We start from the raw sequence: 26,414 nt of genomic DNA, 5'->3' as shown, positions 1-26,414 counted from the left end.
GTTTGTGATAGGATCTCAAGGACCTTCAGGGTTTGTGAGGAGTGTGTGTGTGTGTGTGTGTGTGTGTGTGTGTGTGTGTGTGTGTGTTAGGGGGTGTCTCAAGTACATTTAGAGGTAACAGAGAAAACTTATGTTTATATTGTGTATGCTGCTTATTTTTTTTTTAAAAAAAAACTCTGTATTTGCTTTATATCTACTCCCAGAAGGGCCTTTGAAGAGATAGTGTGGGTAACTGTGGTCGCTCTCTCTCTCTATCTCCCTCTCTCTCTTGCTCTCTCGCTCTCATTCTCTTGCTCTCTCATCTCACTTTCTGAAATGAAAGCAGATACCGTGCCTTTTATATTGATCCAGTTTTTATGAAAATACTTTCTTTTCTGTGCCTACATTCTTCCTGTATTGAAAATATGGACTCCACTGAATCTTTCCTTTCTTGGCTCCTACCCAGCAGAATGTTACTATATCTGTGGTCTCTTTGAGAATCCCAAGGCAGTTTCTGCACCTACAGCAGCCTCTGAAACCCCAGCCTGATGCTCTCACTATTCATCAATACCATCTACAAATGTTCCCATGGCCGTTCTATTTCCTCCCATTCTCTCTCCTTGAGCCCTTTGGCTACCCGTTGTCCCACCCAAAGTGACATCATGTTCCTCTCAATATTGACAAAGTAGAAACAACAGTTCTAGGTCAACTCTGGGAAACAAATTGCACTAGACCTCCAAGAACAAGTTGTGTAGGAGAAAAATGAGCCTTTCCCTCATGGGGGTCGTGGCGTACAGAGTGACAAATGCTGTACCCCAGCAGGAGTGTCACTAGGGTATGCAGGGTACCCCAAGGCATGGACTATGCAGCTCCTCTCTGTCAGCTCTACTCCGAACATAATGTTCCTTCTCCACAGCTTGCCAGCCTGGAGGTTTAGTCCCCAAGACTCACAAAGTATCTGCTCCTTTTTTCCCTTCTTGCTGGCCCAGAAAAAAAAAAAAAGATATTTGTTTAGTTGATACTGAGGTTTTCAGTCCTACTGGCTCCCAGAAAATAAGCACTCTTTCTCCCAGTCCAAGGCCCGCAGTCAGCACTCACACATATGCACATTGGTTCTCTGCAATGAAGACTGGAGAGATGTATAAAAGAATAGGCAGTCTAGCCTGAGGGGGAGTTGGTGGGGACTTTGAGAGCTGATTCTTGAAAAGACTTGGCATTCACCAGGTTAAGAAATGTCAGGACGCTGTCCAGATTTTCCTGGCAGATGAAACACTACAGCATTTTCCCCAAGATCTATTATCTCTCTTTATAGATTTCCAGCCTCAGCACTACTGGCGTCTTGGGCCAGATAATTCTTCCTTATAAAAAGCTGCCTTTTGCATTGCAGGACGTTAACCAAGAGTCCCTGGCGTCCTACCTCTCTCAACAGTAGTAACACACCCTCTTCAAAGTGTGACTAGAAAATATCTATAGACCTTGCCCACTAGCCCTTGGGGGAAAATCCACACTGGGTTGAGAAGGAATGCTTTATCCACAACAAATGTGAGTTCTTGTTTATCTTGGCAAAGGACACTGTCTGAAGTCAAACGATCATAGAAAAATATGAAGGGGCCAGGTGGTGGCACACCTGGTTGAGCGCACACGTTACAATGTGCAAGGTTTGAGCCCCCAGTTCGAGCCCCCGGTTCGAGCCCCCGGTCCCCACCTGCAAGGGAAAAGCTTCACAAGTGGTGAAGCAGTGCTGCAGTTATCCCCTTCTGTCTCTCCTTCTCTCTGTCTCCCCCTCCCTCTCTACTTCTGGCTGTCTGTATCCAATAAATAAAGATAATAATTTTTTTAAAATATGAAATTAGTCTCATGGTTCTGGAGAGACTACTATAAACTCTTCAGATTATACCGAGAGCTATTATACATTCTACGTAATTCTCAAGCATTACAATCCCCCATCGGATAAATGGAGCAGCAGAATATTCAGGAAGGGGCTGAGAGGCGGTTTGCCTAGTAGAGTACAGACATTGCCATGTACAAGGACCCAGATTTGAGCCCCCTGCTTATCACATGAGAGCATCTGCAGAGGGGAAGTTTTACAAGCAGTGGAGCAGTGCTGCTGTGTCTTTCCTTCTTCCTGTCTCTGTCTTTCTCTCTTGCTATCTTCCTCTGTCTGGCTCTTGCCCTCTATTCTAAGAGGGAGGGAAAAATGGCCACCCGGAGCAGTGCAGTTGTGCGGATATGAAGCCCCAGGGATAACACCAGTGACAGAAAAAAGAAAAAAAAAAAAAAAAAAAGAGGAAAAGAACACTCAGGTAGTTTTCCCACATGACAGACAGAATTAGTGTTTCCTGACTCTCATACTTCATGGCAGGATTTATTCTACTGTGTTTCCCCTGTTACTTTTCCCTTCTATGCATGCCCGTGTGAATTGATTGGGTGTTTAGATGGGTTGAAGTTTGAAAGGAAATCAGATGTATGGAGTAGTCCAGACCAAAAAAAAAAAAAAAAAAAGATTGATAAATTTAAATCATGGAAAAATATATAATTTGTCTAACTTAAACTAAACACTTATCGAGCTTAAAGAAATTTTCTTCCCAGTAGTCCTCTCAGTGCCTAGACTGACATGTTAGAAATAAATGGTTTTCCTCACCTCTCCAGAGCCCTGCTTTGATAGGGAAAGATAGAAACAGGCTGGGAGTATGGATTGACCTGCCAATGTCCATGTCCAGCAGAGAAGCAATTACAGAAGCCAGACCTTACACCAGCTGCACCCCATAAAAAATTTTGGTCCGGGAGTCGGGCTGTAGCGCAGCGGGTTAAGCGCAAAGCACAAGGACCGGCATAAGGATCCCGGTTCGAACCCCGGCTCCCCACCTGCAGGGGAGTCGCTTCACAGGCGGTGAAGCAGGTCTGCAGGTGTCTGTCTTTCTCTCCTCCTCTCTGTCTTCCCCTCCTCTCTCCATTTCTCTCTGTCCTATCCAACAACGACAACAACAATAATAACTACAACAATAAAACAACAAGGGCAACAAAAGGGAATAAATAAATAAAATAAATATTTTTTTTTAAAAAGTATAAAAAAAATTTTTTTTGGTCCATACTTTCAAAGGTATAAATGTGAGGGGAAGATGACCAGAGGGCTCTGCACTCCAACTCCATCAGGACCAGGAGAGAGAAGAGAAAAAAAATTAAAAATGGAAGGACACTTAGAAGTAGTAAGTGTGACTTAAAAAGGAAGAGAAGGTAGGATCATAGGGGGAAATAGGCTATATATATATATAAAGGGAGTTATAGAAATAATAGTCAGCCAAGTTCTGTGATCTTCAGAGAACTAATGCAATTTCCAGTGGAGGAAATGGGGACACAGAACTCTGGTGGTGGGAAAAGTATAGAATTATACCCTTGTTACCTTATAGTTTTGTAAATTAATATTAAATCACTAAAAAAATAGAAAATAAATATTTTATTTAAATGAGTGTCTTCACTAGAAAATTTTTAGTCAAAAGAGTTTGTAGCACTAGATTAGTCCTAATGGCATTTTTAATGGCAAAGACACCACTTTCAAAATAATGAACCTTAAATAAATGTTCTAATGTTGAAAAATAGTCAGTCTTGGCCGCAATGCTTTGCAGAAGGAGAAAAAAAAACAGCTACTCTTTTTCTCTATTTGTCTCTTAGGAGAGAATTAACTACAGGGATATACCAGCTTCTCTCAGCAAAGTGGTCTTACATGCGCTTGAAAAGACCTGCTTTGCATCTGTAATTTTACTTCTTGTCATTTCTCTAGAGATTCTATTAACAAAAGGTTTTAGTCCTGAGAGTAATCATGCATATATTAGTAATCCAATTTAGACTTTGTTGGTTTTTTGGGGGGGTTTTTTGTTTTGTTTGTTTTTATCTAAAGCCTGTTATTCCAGCAGCAACTACTGTGAGAAGCAGAACTGAAACAAGTAAATTATTATATGAATAATACCTATGAAAAGCAGTAACTAAGGAAGGCAGCATGATAGATCAACCTTCTAAAAAAATAAATAATAAGATTTCTCCTTCTTAAGTGGCTTTTAATTCCAGTTTTGGCATTCTGGAATGTTCTGTTCGCAACCTGAACAATTGCACCATATTAAGGCATGTCTTTCCTCCTTGCTGGCTGAAATGAATAACAAGAGCTAAGTTCCCAAAGTTGGGTTCTGACTATGCCTGTCTGTTGGATTTCTTTTAAAGACACATTTAGTTGCAGAGAGTTTGTTGATCCTGTTTGATATGGACAGCATGACTGAACTACGCTCACATTTTCTCTGTCTCACTAACTAGTGTAAGTAGGCTGCTTAGCAACAAGGCTGATCTCTAAGTCTGTTCTGCCACCTTGTGGCCAACTGTGACATTTCTTTTGCAGAACAAGTTGGCATTGGGAAAATACATTTTAGTTGTTAGGTACTGTAATGAAATATGACAGAAAACAAAGACACTCTTAGCAAAAGAAAAAATAAAAGAGACAGGCAAGAAGAAACCCCCTAAAAGGGAGTCGGGCGATAGCAGTGGCTTAAGTGCACGTGGCACGAAGCACAAGGACCAGAGTAAGGATCCCGGTTCGAGCCCCTGGCTCCCCACCTGCAGGGGAGTTGCTTTACAGGCAGTGAAGCAGGTCTGCAGGTGTCTGTCTTTCTCTCCCCCTCTCTGTCTTCCCCTCCTCTCTCCATTTCTCTCTGTCCTATCCAACAACGATGACACCAATAACAACAACAACAATAACTACAACAACAACAAAAAAAAAAAAAAAAACAAGGGCAACAAAAGGGAAAATAAGCAAATTTAAAAAAAAAAAAACCCTAAAAAAGAAAAAAGCCCTGAAGAATGAACACCTGCTCTGTATGTATGCATCAACCTGCCAGTGTCCGTGTTCAGCAGAAAAGCAATTACAGAAGCCAGAACTCCCACCTTCTGCAACCCAAATATAATTTTAATCCATACTAGGGGCAGGGGAGAGGGCAGGGAGGGGAGTGAAAGGGGGACGATAACCAGAGGGCTCTGACCTCCAACTCTGTCAGGACCTGAAGAGAGAGGAGGAAAAGGGAGAGACATTTGGATATAGTAATAGGTTTATGTGTGACTTGGAAAAGAAGAGAGGATGGGACTTTTAAAAATGAGCTAATAGGGGGCCAGCAGTAGCACAGTGGGCTAAGGGCACATAGTGTGAAGCACAAAGATCAGCTTAAGGATCCTCGTTCAAGCCCCCACGCCCCCCACCGCCGCCGCCACCACCACTACTACTACTACTGCTATTGAACTTTAAAAATTCTTAATATATTTTGGAAACTAACTCCAGCTCAGACAACAAGTCTAAAATTATTTCTGCCCACTTTGTGAGTTATTTTTCACTCATCATTATTTCTTTTTTTGCTGGGCAGAAGCTTTTGAGTTCAGTGCACTCATCTATTTGTGCTTTTGTTTCATATGTTTAGGGTGTCATATCCATGAAATCATTGACAAGACCAGTGTCATGAAACTATCCCGTGTTTTGGGGGGGTTTTTTTTAGTATTTATTTATTTATTCCTTTTTGTTGCCCTTGTTGTTTTATTGTTGTAGTTATTCTTGTCGTCCTTTTTGGATAGGACAGAGAGAAATGGAGAGAGGAAGCGAAGACAGAGGGGGAGAGAAAGGTAGACACCTGCAGACCAGCTTCACTGCTTGTGAAGTGACTCCCCTGCAGGTGGGGAGCAGGGGGCTCAAACTGAGATCCTTACACCTGTCCTTGCACTTTGCGCCACATGCACTTAAGCCGCTGCGCTACAGCCCGACTCCCTCCCCTGTGTTTTATACTAATGTCAATTCTAGTGTCTGCCTCTCTAATACATTTCTAGTTGGGTTTGTGTTTGTGTGAGACGAGGATTCACTTTCGTTCCTTTACAATTTCCCCAGCATCACTTGCTGAAGTGATGAATCTTTACATATTGTATACCTTTGGTGTCACTGTCAAAAGTCACTTGACATGGATTTATTTTTGGGCTGTCTACTTACATTGGTCTCTATGTCTGCTTCTAGGGCAGCACCTACTCTTAGCAACTATAGTTTTATTCATATGTTTATAAATTACCATGTACTTTTATTTATTTTTAAATATTTTATATTTATTTTTCCCTTTTGTTGCCCTTGTTGTTTTTTATTGTTGTTGTAGTTATTATCGCTGTTATTGATGTCACTGTTGTTAAATAGGACAGAGAGAAATGGAGAGAGGAGGAGAAAACAGAAAGGGAAAGAGAAAGACACCTGCAGATCTGCTTTACCGCCTGTGAAGGGACTCCCCTGCAGGTGGGGAGCCGGGGACTTGAACCGGGATCCTTACGCTGGTTCTTGCACTTCGCACCATGTCCACTTAACCCACTGCACTACCACCCAACTCCCTACCATGTACTTTTTTTTTTTTAAATATATTTTTTATATTTATTTTATTTATTTATTCCCTTTTGTTGCCCTTGTTGTTTTATTGTTGTAGTTATTATTGTTGTTGTCGTTGTTGGATAGGACAGAGAGAAATGGAGAGAAGGAGGGGAAGACAGAGAGGAGGAGAGAAAGATAGACACCTGCAGATCTACTTCACCGCCTGTGAAGCGACTCCCCTGCAGGTGGGGAGCCGGGGTTCGAACCGGGATCCTTATGCCGGTCCTTGTGCTTTGCGCCACCTGCGCTTAGCCCGCTGCACTACAGCCCGACTCCCCCTACCATGTACTTTTAAATGAGGGAGTGTGATGGCTCTAACTTCATTCTTTCTCAGGTGTTTTGACTACTTGAGGTCCTTCCTGATTCCATATAGACAATTAAGTTTTACAGAAGAATGAATGTGGTCTCAGGAAAATCAATCTATTTTTCAAGTTTACACTTCTCAACTAACCCCAGAATACAAATGCAAATCAGCCAACATCCAAAAATTGTGATTTTTTGTTTGTCTGTTTGTTTGTTTTCTGCCTCCAGGGTTACCTCTAAGACTCCATGCCTGCACTACAAATCCACTACTCTTAGCAGCCATTTTTTCAATTTTTTGGTGAGGACAGAGAGAAATTGAGAGGGGAGGGGAAGATAGAGAGGGAGAAAGACACCTGCAGACCTACTTCACCTCATGTGAAGTGACCCCCCTGCAAGTGGGAGGCCAAGAACACCAACCAAGATCCTTGCACGGGTCCTTAACACTATGTGTACTTAACCCAGTGCACCACCACCCAGCCCCCAGATTGTGGTTGGTTTTTTTTAATTGCATTTTGAAGCTTTGTGATAAAACATTTTTAGTACTGACAAGAGCATCATGTATGCTAATAGAATTTGTTAGTCTATTGTAGCATCAGGCAAGTAAGTGTTCATGATTTCCTAGACATTTCTCTCTCCATGACTCCAAGTCATAATGGGTTTTAGTGATGTGTATTATGTATTGTTGCTTACAAGTCCCACTTCCTAACCAAAATAAAAAGCTTTCTTTCCCTCAGCAGCATGTAGATCTACCAAATGGACATCGCTCTTGCTTTTGTACATAAAAATATTAGAAGAAAACATGAGTGTAGTCATCGGGACTGCATAGTTATTAACTGTTAACTAACTTATCAGTAATTGTACTTTAACTGTTGTAAGCATGCATGAGCAAGTAACTACAGCTCATTTCCTTTTAGATGCTCTTTTATACCACCAGTTCTTTTTTAGTTCAATTCAAAAATCTATTCCCATTGTATGATGACTAAAGATTAAAACATTTTAACCATTAAAAAAAAGCATATATGTGAAACTTTTCAAGGTTACCAGGTATTGAATTAATATTGAACTATAAGAAGAGCAATGACCGCCCCCCCTGTAGGTATGCCAAAGAATTCAGATCAAAGGTCATCTGTCTGATCATTTATAATTCACAGGATTCCTAAGGATTAGTCAAGATGCCCTCTGCTCCAGGGGTACCAAAATAAGTATTTAATGAACCCAGTATAGAGATCTAGCTTGCCTGTAGGTGTCTTTCCTTAGTTCTGGATTTTTTTGTAATCTTTATTCCAATAAGGTATAATTGCCCTGGGATGTTATATAATTTATGGTGTGCTACAGATTCTCAGGATGAAATGGACTGAAATATTTAAGGGTTATTTCCAAAATCCCTACTCACATCCTTCACTGACATTAGCCAATCAAGCAAATGAAGTTACTGCTGAATTTACAAACAAAATACAAATATCCTCACAGAGGAACATGGCATTGGCTAGAATCAGTATAAAAATTATTTTATTCATGAGAGCAACCCAAGCTTGAACTTAGCCCCCAGTGCACTGAAGAGATTTCAGTGTTGCTGTCTCTTTCCCTGTATCTCTCTATCCAAAAAGTTTAACTTTGACTGGCAAAGCCCTGGGGGTAACCCCCCCCAAAAAATATCTTATTCATTCCCCATGTCTTCTCTAGGGGATAAGTTAATGGAAGGCAGAATTGACTTCCTAATTTCAGTAACACCATAAAGTTTGTAGTGGTTTGAATAATTGTTAGCTGTTGATGGTAACACTTCTGTCAATCAAGTCCCTTTCAATTACAGGAGACAGTAACTATCTCAGGCCACTCCAGGAACAGTGAGAATGGTTGGTTCTCATAACCCATGAGGTTAAGAGGTAATAACTCCAGTGTGTAGATCAAGATTTGAAAGGCTATCACATTCCTGTTGTGTCCCCCCCCCCCATGTCCCTTCGCATGTCTTTCCTTCCTGTCTTTTTCATCAGTGTTTCCTTCCTTTTCATATTTCCCATGTGAATATAAATAGGGTCACTGATGCCTAGAATTTCAAAGAGCAAAGATTTACCCTTGTTTCTTTCCTGAATCCATGTCAGTTCTCCAATTGTTTACTGTCACTTTTTTGCATGTTATTCAGCCCTACAGCTGAGAGAGAGGAGTCAGGACCAGCCCAGCCAAAATACATACTGTGGATGCCAGGTCATTTCCAAAAGAAGAGCTAGAGAAAACACAAGGGTAGGAGTAGATAGCATAGTGGCTATGCAAAGATAATCTCATGCCTGAAGTTCCGAAGTCCAAGTTCAATCCCCTGCAACACCATAAGCCAGAGTTGAGCAGTGCTCTGGTAAAAAAAAAGAAAAGAAAAGAAAAGAAATATCAGACATTGACAAGGAAGAAAGTGACAAAAGAGAAGATGTGTGTTATCAGATATGCATATGAAACACTGGAGTTATTAATCATATATTTACTTTAGTAAAACCAGTACTCTAAAAGTTTAGCAGAATATGTTCAAGTCCATGCCACATGTGAACAGAAACTTAGAAAATGTTTTTTTAAATATGTTTTTATTTACTTTTTTAATATTTATTTATTTATTTATTTATTTATTCCCTTTTGTTGCCCTTGTTGTTTTACTGTTGTAGTTATTCTTGTTATAGTTGTTGATGTCATCATTGTTGAATAGGACAGAGAGAAATGGAGAGAGGAGGGGAAGACAGAGAGGGGGAGAGAAAGACAGACACCTGCAGACCTGCTTCACCACCTGTGAAGTGACTCCCCTGTAGTTGGGGAGCCAGGGGCTCGAACCGGGATCCTTACACCGGTCCTTGCTTTGCGCCACGTGCGCTTAACCCACTGTGCTACCGCCCGACTCCCAGAAAATGTTTTTTAAAATGTTTCATGGTGTGGGTAGGAAGCTAGCTTACCAATAACATCTGTACTAGGGTATCTTCCTCCTAATCTCTGTCTTTCTTTATTTGAAAAAAAAAAAAATTGCTTGGAGAGGTAAAGCCCTGGCAATGACAAAAAAAGGAAAAAGAAAATAAAAAAACTAAAAGTATTTATAAAGGTATTGTCTAGAAGTATGTAAGAGTTGGGAGTCGGGCTGTAGCGCAGCGGGTTAAGCGCAGGTGGCGCAAAGCACAAGGACCAGCATAAGGATTCCAGTTCAAACCCCGGCTCCCCACCTGCAGGGGAGTCCCTTCATAGGCGGTGAAGCAGGTCTGCAGGTGTCTATCTTTCTCTCCTCCTCTCTGTCTTCCCCTCCTCTCTCCATTTCTCTCTGTCCTATCCAACAACGACAACAACAATAATAACTACAACAATAAAACAACAAGGGTAGCAAAAGGGAATAAATAAATAAAATAAATATTTTAAAAAAAAGCTTTAAAAAAAAAAGAAGTATGTAAGAATCAAAACACACCTGGGACAGGGAAGTAGGAAGACTATAAAATGAACTGTAAGTCCACCCTAGCAGAGTGAACAAGGAAATTTACCTACTGTATGTTAAAAATTAGCAAGGGGGGGAGTCAGGCGGTAGCGCAGCGGGTTAAGCTCACGTAGCACCGAAGGATCCCAGTTCGAGCCCCCGGCTCCCCACCTGCAGGGGAGTCACTTCACAGGTGGTGAAGCAGGTCTGCAGGTGTCTATCTTTCTCTCTCCCTCTGTCTTCCCCTCCTCTCTCCATTTCTCTCTGTCCTATCCAACAACAACAATAATAACTACAACAAAATAAATTTAAAAAGGGCAACAAAAGGGAAAATTAAATAAATATTAAAAAATTAGCAAGGATTTGTTGTGGAAAAAAAAAAGAAATGTATAAATTAGGGTGATGACATATTTTTTTTTTGAAGTAGTGCTTGTTTGAGCATGTGCGGTATAGGATATTAAAGAGGCATTCTAGGGGTCTGGGTGGTGGCTCACCCAGTACAGTGGCAAAGTGTGTACTTTACTGTGTGCAAGGTCCTGGGTTCAAACCACCAACACCACCACCACCGCCACCCCACAACATACCTGCATGGGGAAGCAGTTAGTTGAGCAGTTAGTTGAGCAAGGCTCTCCTCACTCTCAATCTCTCTTTCGCTCACCCTCTATAAAAGAGAAGTATTATAGATACCTTCTAAAACAGTGATTATTAATCTCAGAAACAGAATTTTGGGTTGAGAAACCTGACTAAAGATAAGTTTGTTCTCATTTATGTATGTAGTTGCAGGGGCAGTAAGAGAAATGCCAGAGGGGCCGGGTGGTGGCACACCTGGTTGAGCGACATGTTACAGTGCGAAAGGACCTGGGTTCGAGCCCCTGACTGCCCACCTGCAGGGGGAAAGCTTTGCGAGTGGTGAAGCAGGGCTGCAGGTGTCTCTGTATTTCTTCCTTCCCTCTCAATTTCTGGCTGTTTCTATCCAATAAATAAAGATATTTTTTTAAAAAAAATTTTAAGGGAAATACCAGGGTAAACACCCTTAGGATGATGGCATCTAGGACCTTTGTGGAGGGAGAATGAGCTGATATGTATATGTAGGGGGGGAAATGTAAGGACAATTGAGTACCCTTACATCATGTTTCCAAATATGGCCATGCCCTTGGGGAGGGATGGTTGTAAATAAGGATGACTTGACAACATCTAATAAAAACAGAAATAAAAAGAAGAAAAGAGACAAAAGGACTGGGGAGAGAGCATAATGGCTATGCAGATGACTTTGTTTTGTGCCTGAGGCCCTGAGCTTCTAGATTCAATGAGCAGTGTTTTAGTATTAAAAAAAAAAAAGTGTGTGTGTGTGTGTGTGTGTGAGATTTAGGAAATTCCAGTTTAAGAAATCAGGGAACAGTGCACTATAGATTTTATCTATGGAAAAATATTAATTGAGGAATCCCTTAATCTTCTCTATAACAAATTATATATGTGAGGGGCCAGGTGGTGGTGCACCTGGTAAATTGCACATTACAATGCCCAAGGACTGAGGTTCAAGCCCCCAGTCCCCACGTGCCAGGGAAAGCTTTGCAAGTAGTAAAGCAGTGCTGTGTCTCTCTGTCTCTCTCCCTCTCTACCTCCCCCTTCCCTCTCAATTTCTGGCTGTCTCTAGTCAATAAATAAAGATAATAAAAAGTAATATATATGAGAATATTAAACTATTTTCATGTTTTCACCCTTTCACATGGTGTAGAAGTGAGTATACATATGATTATGTTTGTGCATGTATGTCTGTGCATTTTGTGTATTATATATACATATACATAATACAATAAAATACTATACACATAGACTATTGGGACACTCTTGCAGTCTTGAATTTTATGCATTTTTATACTGTCAGATTGCCTTTTTTTTTTTATCAGAGCACCACTCACCTTTGGCTGTTGGCACTGCTGGTGATCACACCTGGGACCTCTTTCCCGCAAGTCACATTGCTGTTGCTACCCTCTCCCCAGACCCTAAATTTCCTTTCAAAGAGGTAACCAGCTTACACTGCAACCAAGGTCAATTAGTTATTTCCTTCACACTGTTGTTAACACAATATGTATCAGAGCATTTACATTTCCTTATCTTTTAGGTGATAAATAACATCTCAATACTTTCAAAAATGTTTTTCTCTATAGTATGTACTGAGGTAACACTGGCTTGCATGACAGTGTTTTGAGGGTACAGTTTAGTCTCTGTAATTGTCAAAGTACTTCAGTTCTACTTTAAAGAGGTATATAATGATTTGAACCAGTCAGGAGGAGCGAGTGGGATGTGCAGTGAGTGGAATGAGCTAGTAGAGAAGCAGTTTAAGGTCACAGTCAGACATGGCAGAAGTCAGCTCAGATGTTCCGGGTATAAATTTCTACTTCCCTCCACATCCACTTCTTAGCTTGAGTCCTGGACTAAATTAACTTGTTCTATCTTAGTTTTCCTGTTAAATGTGGTTATTTAAAGATTAAAGGAAATCACACATGAGACAGTTTGCACAATGCATAGTGCATAACTGACCAGTGAATTTTCTCTGTTATCATTTATTGTTGTTACACCAAGTTGAACAATGCACATCCTGGCAACCAAAACAAAGTGAGCTTATTGTTTGGTGAGAGAATAGTAAAATGATCATAGTAAACACTACCCTGATGGCAGGCTCTAGTCTCACATGTTTTACATTCATCAAAACATTTTCCTTAAAAATTTGAACCACTTTTCTTGAATTTCAGCTTGAATCTATTGCATGTTGATTCCATATAAGGAATACTTGGATTCTGTTTGTTTCAGTGGGGAAACTGGGACCCAAAGGGTTAAATAATATGCAGGACCCTACCTCCAGGAAGTGGTTGACCTGAGATTTGAGTCTGTGGCTAGCTTCCTGCTATACCATAAGGTCATTCGACAGGGCTGTGTTAGTCTGACTGAACCTGCACTGAGAGTCCCTCTAACACATTACCTCTAAACCTGTGTCTTAAGGGCTGCTAAGTGGCACATCCAGAAGAAAGGTTCACATTAAAGTTGTGATTTTTCAACGGACCTGGCAGTGGTACACCTGGTGAAGTGTACATGTCACCATGCACAAGGATAGGGGTTCAAGGATAGGGGTGGGGGCGGGGTGCTTCACAAGCGGTGAAGAAGGTCTGCAGGTGTTTGTCTTTCGCCCTCTCTACCCTCCCCTCCCCATCTCAATTTCTGTCTTCTCTACTAAATTAAAAAACAAATAGGAAAAAAAGATTTTTATAAATGGCAGCCAAAAACAGTGGATTCAGTGCCAGCACCCAGCCCCGACATTAACCCTGCTGCTGACTGAGGGGGAAAAAAATGTTTACAGTTGAACCTTTTAATTGTTTTACTAAGGAAATGATGATTTGCATGACAGTTGTTATCACATGAGTACAATTTCTTATCTCCCTATATTAACCAAAAGCACAACAGAAGTGTCCTCAATTGATTTTTTTCCTGTGCTTATCAAACACTAAATTCACAAAATGAAATTCATTGAAGAATAGTTCTCTGGAAAAAAAAAAAAAGTTAGTGATCTGAGGATGACTGGACCAACCCTGCCCTGAAGTACAACCAAAAAGATGGAATAAGTGTGAACAAAAACTTCTGGTTTAACATCATGAGGATTTTACCGGTGCAAAGACCTTTAGTGATTTATACATTTTGATAACAAGTGTCTGAAAACACTACTTGCAGTTTTGCAGGTGTTTATTTGAAAATGGATGTTCCTACCACTCAACTACTTTTCATCATTGAAATTAAGATACCTAAATATTAGAAAAATTCAAAACTGGTTTGGTCAGTTCAGAACATGCTGGTAAAAGTTCTGCATATTATCAAGTGTAAGTTAGCTGCCTTTGTATATACTGTTACCAACCATGACAAGGAACCAAATCAGTACTTTTTCCTGTGTTTTAAAGAAATAAAGTGAAGTGATTTACACTTCCACCTTTGCTATAAGCTGACACTACTTGTTCCATTGAAGCTTACGTGGCTGGCATCACCATTTTTTCAAGTTCTGAATCCTGAGATGGACAAATGCCCAGGTGGATAAAATTCAAATGAATAAGATGTGTGTGTTGAGCAGTGTGATAACACTTAAAGCTATACTGAATAAGTATCTTCGCAAGCACCTCCTGTCTTCCCCTTTATCTTTAAAATAGAACTAAGGAAGATTTTGCTTGGACGCAGCATTTTATGGAAGGGAATATGATCTATATTCAGAAGTGTGAACAATAAGAGGTAGAAACACAACATTCAGTGCATACAATAGCTAGTGGTGTTATCTTAAACAAATCCATCTTTGCTTGCCCACCTTTAATGTCAGAGTGAACTTAATGTCTTTGGTTAAGATTTATCATCCTATGACAGGTGTTCTGTGTCTTTTTTTAGTATGAAGTGCAAAGAACAAAGGCAGAAGTTTTCCTAACTCCACCTTTTCTCTCTTTCTCTCCCCAGACTATGTCAGAGAGTCACAATGACCTTGCACAATAACAATACAACCTCGCCTTTGTTTCCAGACATCGGCTCTTCCTGGATACACAGCCCCTCAGATGCAGGGCTGCCCCCAGGAACAGTCACTCATTTCGGCAGCTACAACATTTCCCAAGTAGGTGGGAATATCTCCTCTTCAAATGATACCACCAGTGACCCCTTGGGAGGTCATACCATCTGGCAAGTGGTCTTCATTGCATTTTTAACGGGCATCCTGGCCCTGGTGACCATCATTGGCAACATCCTAGTGATAGTGGCATTTAAGGTCAACAAGCAACTAAAGACAGTCAACAACTACTTCCTTTTAAGCCTGGCCTGTGCTGATCTGATTATCGGGGTCATTTCCATGAATCTGTTTACTACCTACATCATCATGAATCGATGGGCTTTAGGGAATTTGGCTTGTGACCTCTGGCTTGCCATTGACTATGTGGCTAGCAATGCCTCAGTCATGAATCTTTTGGTCATTAGCTTTGACAGATACTTTTCCATCACAAGGCCACTCACTTACCGGGCTAAACGAACAACAAAAAGAGCTGGTGTGATGATAGGTCTGGCTTGGGTCATCTCCTTTGTCCTTTGGGCCCCCGCCATCTTATTCTGGCAGTACTTTGTTGGGAAGAGAACTGTGCCCCCCGGAGAATGTTTCATCCAGTTCCTCAGTGAACCAACCATAACCTTCGGCACAGCCATTGCTGCCTTTTATATGCCTGTCACCATCATGACTATTTTATACTGGAGGATCTATAAGGAGACTGAAAAGCGTACCAAAGAGCTTGCTGGACTGCAAGCCTCTGGGACAGAAGCAGAGGCAGAAAACTTTGTCCACCCTACAGGCAGTTCTCGAAGCTGCAGCAGCTATGAGCTTCAACAGCAAAGCATGAACCGCTCAACCAGACGCAAGTATGGCCGCTGCCATTTCTGGTTCACAACTAAGAGCTGGAAGCCCAGTGCTGAGCAGATGGACCAAGACCACAGCAGCAGTGACAGCTGGAATAACAATGATGCCGCTGCCTCCCTGGAAAACTCCGCCTCCTCCGATGAGGAGGACATCGGCTCCGAGACAAGAGCCATCTACTCAATTGTGCTCAAGCTTCCCGGTCATGGCACCATTCTCAACTCCACCAAATTACCCTCATCAGATAACCTGCAGGTGCCTGATGAAGAACTGGGAACAGCAAACTTAGAGAGGAAAGCCAGCAAACTGCAAGCCCAGAAGAGTGTGGATGATGGAGGCAATTTCCAGAAAAGCTTCTCCAAGCTTCCCATCCAGTTAGAGTCAGCTGTGGACTCAACCAATACCTCTGATGCCAACTCTTCAGTGGGTAAGACCACGGCCACTCTACCTCTGTCCTTCAAGGAAGCAACGCTGGCCAAGAGGTTTGCTCTGAAGACCAGAAGTCAGATCACAAAGCGTAAACGGATGTCCCTCATCAAGGAAAAGAAAGCAGCCCAGACCCTCAGCGCCATCTTGCTTGCCTTCATTATCACCTGGACCCCCTATAACATTATGGTTCTGGTGAACACCTTTTGTGAAAGCTGCATACCCAAAACCTATTGGAATCTGGGCTACTGGCTGTGCTACATCAACAGCACCGTGAACCCTGTGTGCTATGCCCTGTGCAACAAAACATTCAGAACCACGTTCAAGATGCTGTTGCTGTGCCAGTGTGACAAACGGAAACGGCGCAAGCAGCAATACCAGCAGAGACAGTCGGTTATTTTTCATAAGCGTGTGCCCGAGCAGGCCGTGTAGAGTTAGGCTTTATACATAGCAGTGACCAAACACACATCAACCCACAAACCTTAGGAGGTGAGAGTGGGAGTGATTTCTGGTGATGATAAAAAAAAATGTTTTTATCAACCAGATATGAAAGAAGCTATTTACTGGTCCATTGAATGAACCCATGTTAATATAAAGTCAAATACCAATTCAGAAAAAAAAAAAAGTAAGTGTGCTGAGCATTAAAAAAAATATTCTGAAGCAGACTTTGAGTGTCTTAAGGAGGAAAAATATGTCATGGCAATTAGATGCCCAAATTGATCTGCTTGTTTCTTTTAACTCCCATTAGTTGTGGGATCTCACATGGGCATAACTAGCTGACTCAATTGCCGTGTTCCTTCCAAGGATCTCAGAAGTGTCATTCAAGATCTCACATGGAAAATGTTAAGCTAGTGAATCCATGGTTTTGAAATTATTTCACATATTGCAGAGCTGAACCTTCTTGTCCCAGTAGAGCTTCCTGTTTTCTCTTTGGTGTGTTGTTAAACTCTGTCTGTGGAATTGACTCTTGATACTTGCAAAGTACTGTTTTGTGCAGTTCAAGTTTCATACAAATAAATAAATATATATGTGTGTGTGTGTGTGTGTGTGTGTGTGTGTGTGTGTGTGTGTGTGTGTGTGTGTGTGAAAGAGAGAGAGAGAGAGTTCCACACACAAGCACATAGTGTATATAGTATAATGAGAATCACTGAACTGGCAAATTGTTCCTGCAATATATGCTTTCAGTACTTTGGTATCGGAAGTTTTCTAGGATCCTAACACAACATAAAAGTGAAGTAAACCAGTATGTTTTGGAAACTGGGGTTGTTGTCCACACACCACCCTGGAGGGTGTGCAGTAAAGTGTAGTCAAGCAGCTTTTTGAGTCAGAGTTAGAGCCAGGGCTCTGACTAGTCTCAAGAGTGTAAGCAGTCTCCTTTGTTGAGATCCTCAACAGAGTTAAGTCAAATTAGGGTCCCAATGGAGCTCAAAGAATACATCGTATTCACCTTTGGATTTAATTATCCAAACCTGAATGTCTCCGAACACAGTTCTTGCTATCTAAATAGCTGGAAACTCGATGTTAGTATCACGTTTGAATGTCCTATCATAGCAATGCAAGAGACATGTTGGGGTGGATATAGAACAAATGGTCTCTGTTTTCTTGCTACCTGGCACCTTCTAAATGAAAAAGGGCTTACACCTTTGTTACTTAGTTAAGGCCAGTGCTTTCTGGTATTCCTGTGTGACTTCACTCAGCGATAGGCGGGGTTTAGGAGGTCACATGCCCTCTGAAGAAACTGTTAGACTTGGAAAGTGTGACTCTAAATCAATTTCCTAACATTTTGAAAGAATGATTTTGTATTCTCCACTGAATTGACCAAAATGCTAAATGTTCTCTTCGGGGCAGGGAGGGGGTACTTGTTGTCATCTTTGCTGCCGCTGTAGTTCTTGGGGCTCCTCCTTTTCCTATTGCTGGGGTTGTGTGGGGAGGGGGGTGGGGGTGGGGCTGAGGAGAATCTTACCTTTGTACAGGGCCTCTGGTACCAGAACCAGAGCTGGGGTAGAAGCTGCTTTTGTATTCAGTGTGAGCTGGTGTTTACAGGTGACTTTATAACAGTGGATGTGTACTCTGTGGTGTCTGTGTTTCTGGACTATTTAATTTTGTGTTATGTTTATATGAAGAAATATTTATGCATACTTCACCAATTGTTTATTTAATGTTGATAAATATTCCTCTTCAGTCTTCAGTCGTGGTGTCCTTTGAAAGTTACTCTTTAAGGGCCTCTTGCACAATGAATATGGTATATGGAGCTTACTTGTGGCTAAGAAGAAAAAGTCATCCTGTTGGCATCAGCAAGTATCTCACGCTTTCCAGGTAATAAGTCAACTGTAACTTCAACGTGAATGTTTAAAACTACTCTTCAGTTAAAACTGATGGGAACTGAACAAAGCAACCTTCCACTACTGTGTTTGAAATCGTACGATAAAAACAAGTCTGCATAAATGAATGATTTTTTTTGTGGCCCACATTCAACCAAAGAACAAGAAAAAACAGAGACAACTTCCTAACGTGTATAGCAAGTCACAGAATGCTATGTTATCCACCTGTGAAATGTCTAGTGAGCAACTGCAACTATATTTTATTATTTGAGTTGGCCTGACACTAATAAAGATGTGAATGCTTATTCAAGTCTCCCCGTACTTCAGTAATTCCCACCCTTTTTAAATTCCTATCTGGCCTCCTTCTCAAAAAGTTGGTTCCAGTTTTTTTTGGTTCTGTTTTGTTTTGTTTGCTTGTTTGTTAACCAATAAGAGAGAATTAAGTTTAAGAAAGTAAAGAACTCTGAGTTTTGGCATAACTGGAATATTAATAACAGTTCTATTTAAATACCATTATCTCATTGTCCTTTTACAACAATGACCAAAAGTACATCAAAAACCCTTTTCTGAGACTGGAGCAGTAGCACAGCAGGTTGGGCGCACGTGGCGCAAAGCGCAAGGACCAGCATGAGGAACCCAGTTCAAGCCCCCAGGTCCCCACCTATAGGGGAGTCACTTCACAGGCGGAGAAGCAAATCTGCAGGTGTCTATCTTTCTCTCCCTCTCTCTGTCTTCCCGTCTCTGCATTTCTCTCTGTCCTGACCAACAACAATGACATCAATGACAACAACAATAATAACTACAACAATAAAAAAAAAACAAGGGCAACAAAAGGGTATAATTTAAAAAAAAAAACCCTTTTCTATTACTGATTTAATTATAGAACTGGTTTTTTTTTTTCAGTCTCTTTATGATGAAAGTTGCTTCTGATGCTGTCTGCTAACTTTACTAGAAAGGTATATCTGTTAGGATGGTTTCAAAGAAGGAAAAAGAATTTGTTTAATTTCTTTATTGGGGCATTAATGGTTTATAGTCGACAGTAAAATACAATAGTTTGTACATGTATAACATTTCCACATAACAAAAAAAACCCCACTAGGTCCTCCTCTGCCACCATGTTTCAGGGCCTGAACCCTCCCCCCACCCCAGAGTCTTTTACTTTGGTGCAATACACCAACTCCAGCCCAAGTTCTGCTTCGTGTTTTCCCTTCTGATCTTGTTTTTCAACTTTGGTCTGTGAGTGATATTGTTTCTTTAAAAATTCTATATCAGGGCTTGGGTGGTAGTGCAGCGGGTTAAGTGCACATGGCACAAAGCACAAGGACTGGCAAAAGGATCCTGGTTCGAGCCCCTGGCCCCCCACCTGCAGGGGAGTCACTTCACAAGCGGTGAAGCAGGTCTGCAGGTGTCTATCTTTCTCTCCCCTTCTCTGTCTTCCCCTCCTTTATGGATTTCTCTCTGTCCTGTCCAACAACAATGACAGCAATGACAACAATAACAATAACAACAACGATAAACAACAAGGGCAACAAAAGGGGAAAAAAAAAAGCCTCCAGGAGCAGTGGATTCCTAGTGCAGGCACCAAGCTCCAGCAATAACTCTGGAGGCAAAAAAAAAAAAAAATCCTATATGAAGGATTTAGAAATATAATAAAAGATGAGTTTATTGAACTTGGTTACACATGCATTTCATAACGGGTGGGCTATTGGAGAAGTGTTCAGCATTTACATTACGATCAAAATGCCTTCACCCCCCCCCACTGGAATAAAAGTATTTCATTCTATATGTGTTCGATTTGCACTGTTCATGATTTTTCACTTTAGCTGAAGGAGCAAAATGATCAAACCTAATATAAGCCACACATACCTGCATCTACCCTCCCACTGGCTCTCCTTCAAGCATTCCCAGATAGGTAAGAGAGATGAACTGATTCTCTTCTTCCCCTCCACACTATTCTCTTTTGCCCTTCCTCTACTTGTGCACAGTTTACTAGTTCTCTCTATTATCCTGAGCCAATCTTACCTTTACTTTCTAAAAGTCCCATTTCTGTTCACACTTTCATTTATAATATGCTAGACTCTGATAGAAACAAATCAACCAGAAGTATGTGTGTGTGTGTGTGTGTGTGTGTGTGTAGAGAGAGACAGAGAGAGAGACATTTCAGTGGCTAAGAGCCTAGAAGACATGCCAACTTCTTCTATCAGCTGGTCTCCTACAGATGGGCAAATTCCTTGGCCTGGTGAAGGATGAGAGCTCTTCTGTGCATTGTGAGAAGTGGAAATGGAGGGCTTTCATGCTAAGCTGGTTGCCTTAGATCCAATTCAGGAGGGAAGAATGCCAGGGCATTGGTTCTGTTTACCATATGGGCCAGAGAAGGCCAGATATCATCCTGGGTATTATGTACTTATCTGAAGAGAGATTGTCTCTAGATGAAGACAACAGAAAGCCTGGTCACTCCATCACAACAGCTTCAGAGTTAAAAAAAAAAAAAAAGGCATCATGAAGTAGTACTGAACTTAGCATGAGGAGTGTTCTTAGCTCATCTCACTACTTTGTAGTTACATATCCTCTGCCATTTTTATTCTTAAACTCTCTGGGTTCTCCCCTTACACTCAATGAAGCAACAACTCTAAAGCACCTCTGCTTAGACTTCTGATGGGAAATAAGTCAAAACTGAATCACACTTTCTTAAAGCTTAGACCAGGGAGAACAGAAGCAACTGGTGGCACAGCTATATACAAATAATGTCAAAGGACATGAATTATGGTGATGTTGTGTATGATACAGCAAATCCTAACAAAGAGATTTTTCAAAGTTAACCCAATTGCCAAATAATATGATTATAGCAATAACTACCTATTGCCTTCTTAAACCCTAAGACAGCAGGAACCTCCCACTTCCTCTATAGAGCCTATATTTCCCCCAGTCTTGGAACCTCTAGGTCGGGCTCACTTTCCTGCATGCTTCTCTCAACTCAAACCAAATGATACTGCGTCTGCTGATCCCAACCTAATCAGTGCAACAAGTCCCACCTCAGCATGCTTCACTTCAGACTGTGTCCAGAGATGTCAGACGTGGAATGTCAACCCTTCAGCCTCAGGTGAGACCTTTCCTTTCATAGAATTCTCTAACTCCATTCCAGGTGGTTCACTTCCTAACAAAGTCCCAAAGCCTAGATATAGACCAGGTCCCATAAGATAGAGCATAGGTTCACATGTATCAATAAATTAGGGCAAAATATATACCTGAAAGCAAAAGTACACAATAGTCTGCAGTGAGTCAGTATAAAGTTCATAATGAAATAGTGTCTACTTAGACTTAGATACCCTCCTCACCTACTTCCTATTACACTTCCCTCAGTCATTCCAAAGCTAACTTTGTCAAAGTAAGGACTGCAAAAGCTGAATAAGGGCAAGAGACAACAGCTATCTCCAAAACAGAGACCCCCCCCCAACTCTTTATCTGCACTATTCCAGCCTTTAGGTTCATGAGTAGTCAGTAACTTGTTTGGCTTTATATGTTAACTCTCTTCTCAGCCACCAGGGTCCGGATGCTACCATGAGGCCAACCAGACTTCTCTGGATAGATGACCCCACCAATGTGTCCTGGAGCTCCGCTGCCCCAGAGCCCTGCCCCACTAGGAAAAGAGAGAGACAGGCTGGGAGTATGGATCAACCTGCCAATGCCCATGTTCAGCAAGGAAGCAGTTACAGAAGCCAGACCTTCCACCTTCTGCACCCCATAATGACCCTGGGTCCATACTATCAGAGGGTTAAAAAATAGGAAAGCTATCAGGGGAGGGGATGGGATATGGAGTTCTGGTGGTGGGAACTGTGTGGAGTTGTACCTCTCTTATCCTATGGTTTTATCAGTGTTTCCTTTTTATAAATAAAAAAAATTGAGTCAGTGTTACAGAAATAATTATGACGGTAAATATAAACTGATACAGCTGTTAAACATTTTAAATTCCAGCTTATCAATCTCCATCAGAGACATTACTTACACTTATTATATCTCAATATAACAAAATCTAAGGAACTCTCACCAATTATTGGTAAAATTAGAACAATTTTGTAACAAAACTGTTAAATAAAACGGGACCAACAGTAGTGTTCAAATAGCACTCTAATCTAGTCTGATAACTTCCTGAGGGTTAACAACCTTACAGATAGAGTTACTGGGTAGTAAGTGTTCACTATGGTTTTGCAATGTTATTTCATATCTGGAACTAAACTGTATAAAGCTCAGTTACCAATACTTATACTTTTGTCAGTTTGAATGTCCTCCTATTACCATCCCTAAAAGAATTTGTTTGTTTGATTGTTTCTCATATGCAATATAAAACAAACTTGAAAGCTCTATTCCCATAATAGGTTAAAGGACATTTTACTACTTCCTTTTATAGCCTTAAGTTACTATCTTGCTCTCTTTGTGTTTTCATGACTCTATTTTGAAGGTTTTCAGACTCTACAAGGATGAATTCTGTAGGCGTGAATATTTCAGACTAAGAAATTGGTTCTGGGGATTATAATCACCTTACTCTTTAGAGTGGAGAATTCCATTTCCTTTTCTGATTTCTGCCTACAAAAGGAGGCTTGTGTTGAGATAAAAATTGGATCATAAAGCTCATAAAGTGACTTTATCAACATGCTTGCAACTGCAGGACATTTTGTTAATGATCTCTTAACATGAGTAAGTGCTAGGATTGCGGTCAAGTGGGTGTGCATTGTACTCACAGCTCTGTATACAGAGAAGATAATGCACTTGCATACAGACAAGTGTATACTGAAGTGCTTTGTGCAAATCTTTTTTTTTAATTTTTTTTATTATTTATTTATTCCCTTTCATTGCCCTTGCTGTTTTATTGTTGTAGTCACCATTGATGTCATTGTTGTTGGATAGGACAGAGAGAAATGGAGAGAGGAGGGGAAGACAGAGAGGGGAGAGAAAGATAGACACCTGCAGACCTGCTTCACCGCCTGTGAAGCGACTCCCCTGTAGGTGGGGAGCCCGGGGCTCGAACCAGGATCCTTACGCCGGTCCTTGCGCTTTGCGCCACCTGTGCTTAACCTGCTGCACTACAGCCCGACTCCCTGTGCCAATCTTAAGTCTATGGTTGTTGTATGTTGTTAAATTCGGGGGCTCCAGCTGGCCGGGCTAGCATCGCGGTGGTAGACAGAGACAGACTCAGGGACACACAGCTGGGCTGAGAAGCTGCAGTATAATCTTTATTCACGAACGGGCAAATCACCACACCATGTGCTTCTCCATCATTCTCCCTCTGCCGCTGCTGCTGGGACTCTGGGCATCCTTAGCATATGGGGCGGGGAGAAAGAGGGATGCAAAACTAGCAAGGACCAAACCATTTCTCTCAGAGGTAGGGAGAAGGGGACCAAACCAACACGAAGAATACCAACATATTCCCCCTTTTCTTTTTAACTAAATGACTACAGTATCAGGGGTGTGGGGTGAACAGAAACCTATATTGTACAGGCATTTTCAAAAAAGAAACTGGCATAAACATGGAGAAACATGTAAGCGAGTAACAAGAACCAGTGTGCTGCCAAGGGAAGGCCTGAGGGGGCCATTTTTTGCCTCTGGGCAAAACTTGATCAGCTTAAAAAAAAAAACATTTCCTGCCTCTGGGGGACGTACTTGCCTTGACGGACATTTTCTAGCATGGGGGGAGGGGGAGGCCTAGAGTCCCAAGGCATGGCTGCAGTCAGTCTTTGAGAAACCCAGCAGCATAAGGGAAACTGCTAGTTTTGTGCAAAGTGTCTGAGGTGTACCAGTGAGTCCGATAGAAGTCCAAAGCAGATGTCCACCGAAGAATTACCAGGGGGTGAATTGTTGTACGTCTGTCTCGATGGGGAATTTCAGCCATCGGAATTCTGCTTTTCTGTAGAGAACTTGACAGCTGTAATTTACTTACTATGAAACAAATTTGTAGCAGGTTAGACGTTTATCACAATTGATAACTCTATTACAATTAGAAGTCTTTTTTAGAATGATTTTAAGGTTGTTTAAAGTTTGAACAATAGAATGTGAAAAGGTAGACATAAGAATCAAGGAAAGAAAAACCTCAGGCATGAGAATCATTCTAAAAAAGAGGTAGGGGGAAGAGGGCCAAACCAACACGAAGAATACCAACAGTTGTAGAACCCAGAGACTTGGAACCAAGTTTTGATCCTGTCACTCTGCCCTGCCTGTACTGGAACCACTCTAATCACCTGGAGATCCAAGATAGCTCAAATCTCAGTTAGACAGATATTCTATAATGAAGGTAAATGAAAAAGGAGGCCATACCCTCCTTTGCAGAATACTACTACCGGCACTGTCTCCATCTAAAATATAATGCAGTCATCCTTTATTCAACTAAAAGGATTAGCTCCAGAATATGAAAATTTATGACTGTTTACTTTGAAGTCCAAAATACTTTACAATTTGACAATTTGCACACCCAATTATTATTAGTAATTATTATAGTAATGCTTTGTTAGTCTTTTGATTTAAAAAAAGGTCTTATTCAACTCTTTATCTTTTTGCTGATACACTGACAAACAGTAGACATTCAATAAGTTTTATTGGATGTTTAATAAATGCATTAATATAGCAAATATTCATCATAATGTTGTGGACATCAGTACCCCGTGCTGCTACTATCATTAAGTCACTGAGCTAAGAACAAAGGGAAACTTATTAATCATTATCACAGTTCATTAATAATGCTAATCTAGAAGGAGAAATTTTTTAAATATATGTGAAGCTGCAAATACCAAAGGGGGGAAAAACTCAGTTCTTTCTTTAATTTTATTTACTTATATTCCCTTTTGTTACACTTGTTGTCTTTTTATTGTTGTTGTAGTTATTGTTGTTATTGATGTCCTCGTTGTTAGGACACAGAAATGGAGAAAGGAAGGAAAGACAGAAGCGGCTCCCTGCAGGTGGGGAGCCAGGGACTCCAACAGGGATACTTAAGCCTGCATGTCCACTGGGCTACTGCCAGACTCCCTCAGTTCTTTCTTTTATCGCTACAAATCAGAAACACTTTATGAGACTGATCAACTCTACCTGGTCTGTCTGGTTTTCCTAGTTAAAGAAGCATTGAGAAGGTCTGGAAAGTCCATAGGTATAGTTTCTGTCTGTACAAGTAAAGATCTTTAAACACTCTTACGTGTAGTTTTGCTTGGCATGCAAACTTAAGGCAAGACGTCTTTCTCCTGATCTATAATTAAATGAACCATAGCCTCTTTTATATGTATCTTTCACCCTCTAACACATGCACCCAGTTTCCAACTTGAAAGGAACTTCTTTGAGGAGTTCAGTGAGGGCTGTGATGGCTACTTTGCTTTTTCAAATATACATGGGAGCTGGCTTTGTGTTTGGTCTGGGTGGAGGTTTAGGAGGTAATTGCATCAAAATGGGCTTCCTCTAGTTGATGAGTCAAAATGCTTTGTTTTGTTTTGTTTTGTTTTAAAACCAGGAAGCTTTCCACGAAATATCCATGAAATGTTCAGTGATAGTCACATCTCTCTAGGTCATGAGGGTGTGGAGAGAAATTATGGTCTGAAAAGAGATGACCAGGAGTTGAGCAGTAGTGCAGAGGGATAAGCGCACATGGCACGAAGCATAAGGACCAGCATAAGGATCCCGGCTCTCCACCTGCAGGGAAGTTGCTTCACAGGTGATGAAGTTGGTCTGCAGGTGTCTATCTTTCTCTCCCCCTCTCTGTCTTCCCCTCCTCTCTCCATTTCTCTCTGTCCTATCCAACAATGACGACATCAGTAACAACTATAATAACTACAACAATAAAACAACAAGGGTAACAAAAGGGAATAAATAAATAAATAAATATTTTTTAAAAATTAAAAAAATAGATGACCATAGATTTGCTTTGTAAGCAAAAGGCATGTATGATAGTTGTACATAAAATAGTGTCCCCATCTGTACCAAAGCAACTGAAATTTACCTTTGTTTTTTTCTATTGTTACCTATCGGTCAGCACTCCTTTGACAGTCATTTTAGGTATGCCGTTTTCTTTCTCTTTCCTGAAAATAGGTCAAATTATCTGTACTATAAAATGATGCCTGCAACCCTGTGGTAATTTAT

The 26,414-nt window shown here is 41.0% G+C and overlaps 1 protein-coding gene across 5 annotated transcripts in view; it reads left to right on the top strand.

The window, feature by feature from the left end:
- The window catches only part of CHRM3 (cholinergic receptor muscarinic 3), a 549,914-nt gene that overhangs the window by 501,110 nt on the left and 22,390 nt on the right, over positions 1-26,414 (top strand). For 3 of the 5 annotated variants that reach the window (XM_060193346.1, XM_060193344.1, XM_060193345.1), the window contains one exon: positions 14,625-18,610. The exons of 1 other annotated variant lie outside the window; for it this stretch is intronic. In XM_060193346.1, the coding sequence (XP_060049329.1) occupies positions 14,644-16,416 (1,773 nt within the window). In that variant the 5' untranslated portion in view covers positions 14,625-14,643 and the 3' untranslated portion in view covers positions 16,417-18,610. Of the gene's footprint in view, positions 1-14,624; positions 18,611-21,848; positions 23,288-26,414 lie in introns of those variants that run through there. One more of the 5 variants, XR_009550420.1, reaches the window with a different exon arrangement.

This window comes from Erinaceus europaeus, chromosome 6 (assembly GCF_950295315.1).
Source record: "Erinaceus europaeus chromosome 6, mEriEur2.1, whole genome shotgun sequence".
NCBI classification, from domain to species: domain Eukaryota; kingdom Metazoa; phylum Chordata; class Mammalia; order Eulipotyphla; family Erinaceidae; genus Erinaceus; species Erinaceus europaeus.
The sequence above is the reverse complement of the archived record's forward strand: the minus strand, read 5'-3'. Positions and strand labels throughout refer to the sequence as shown.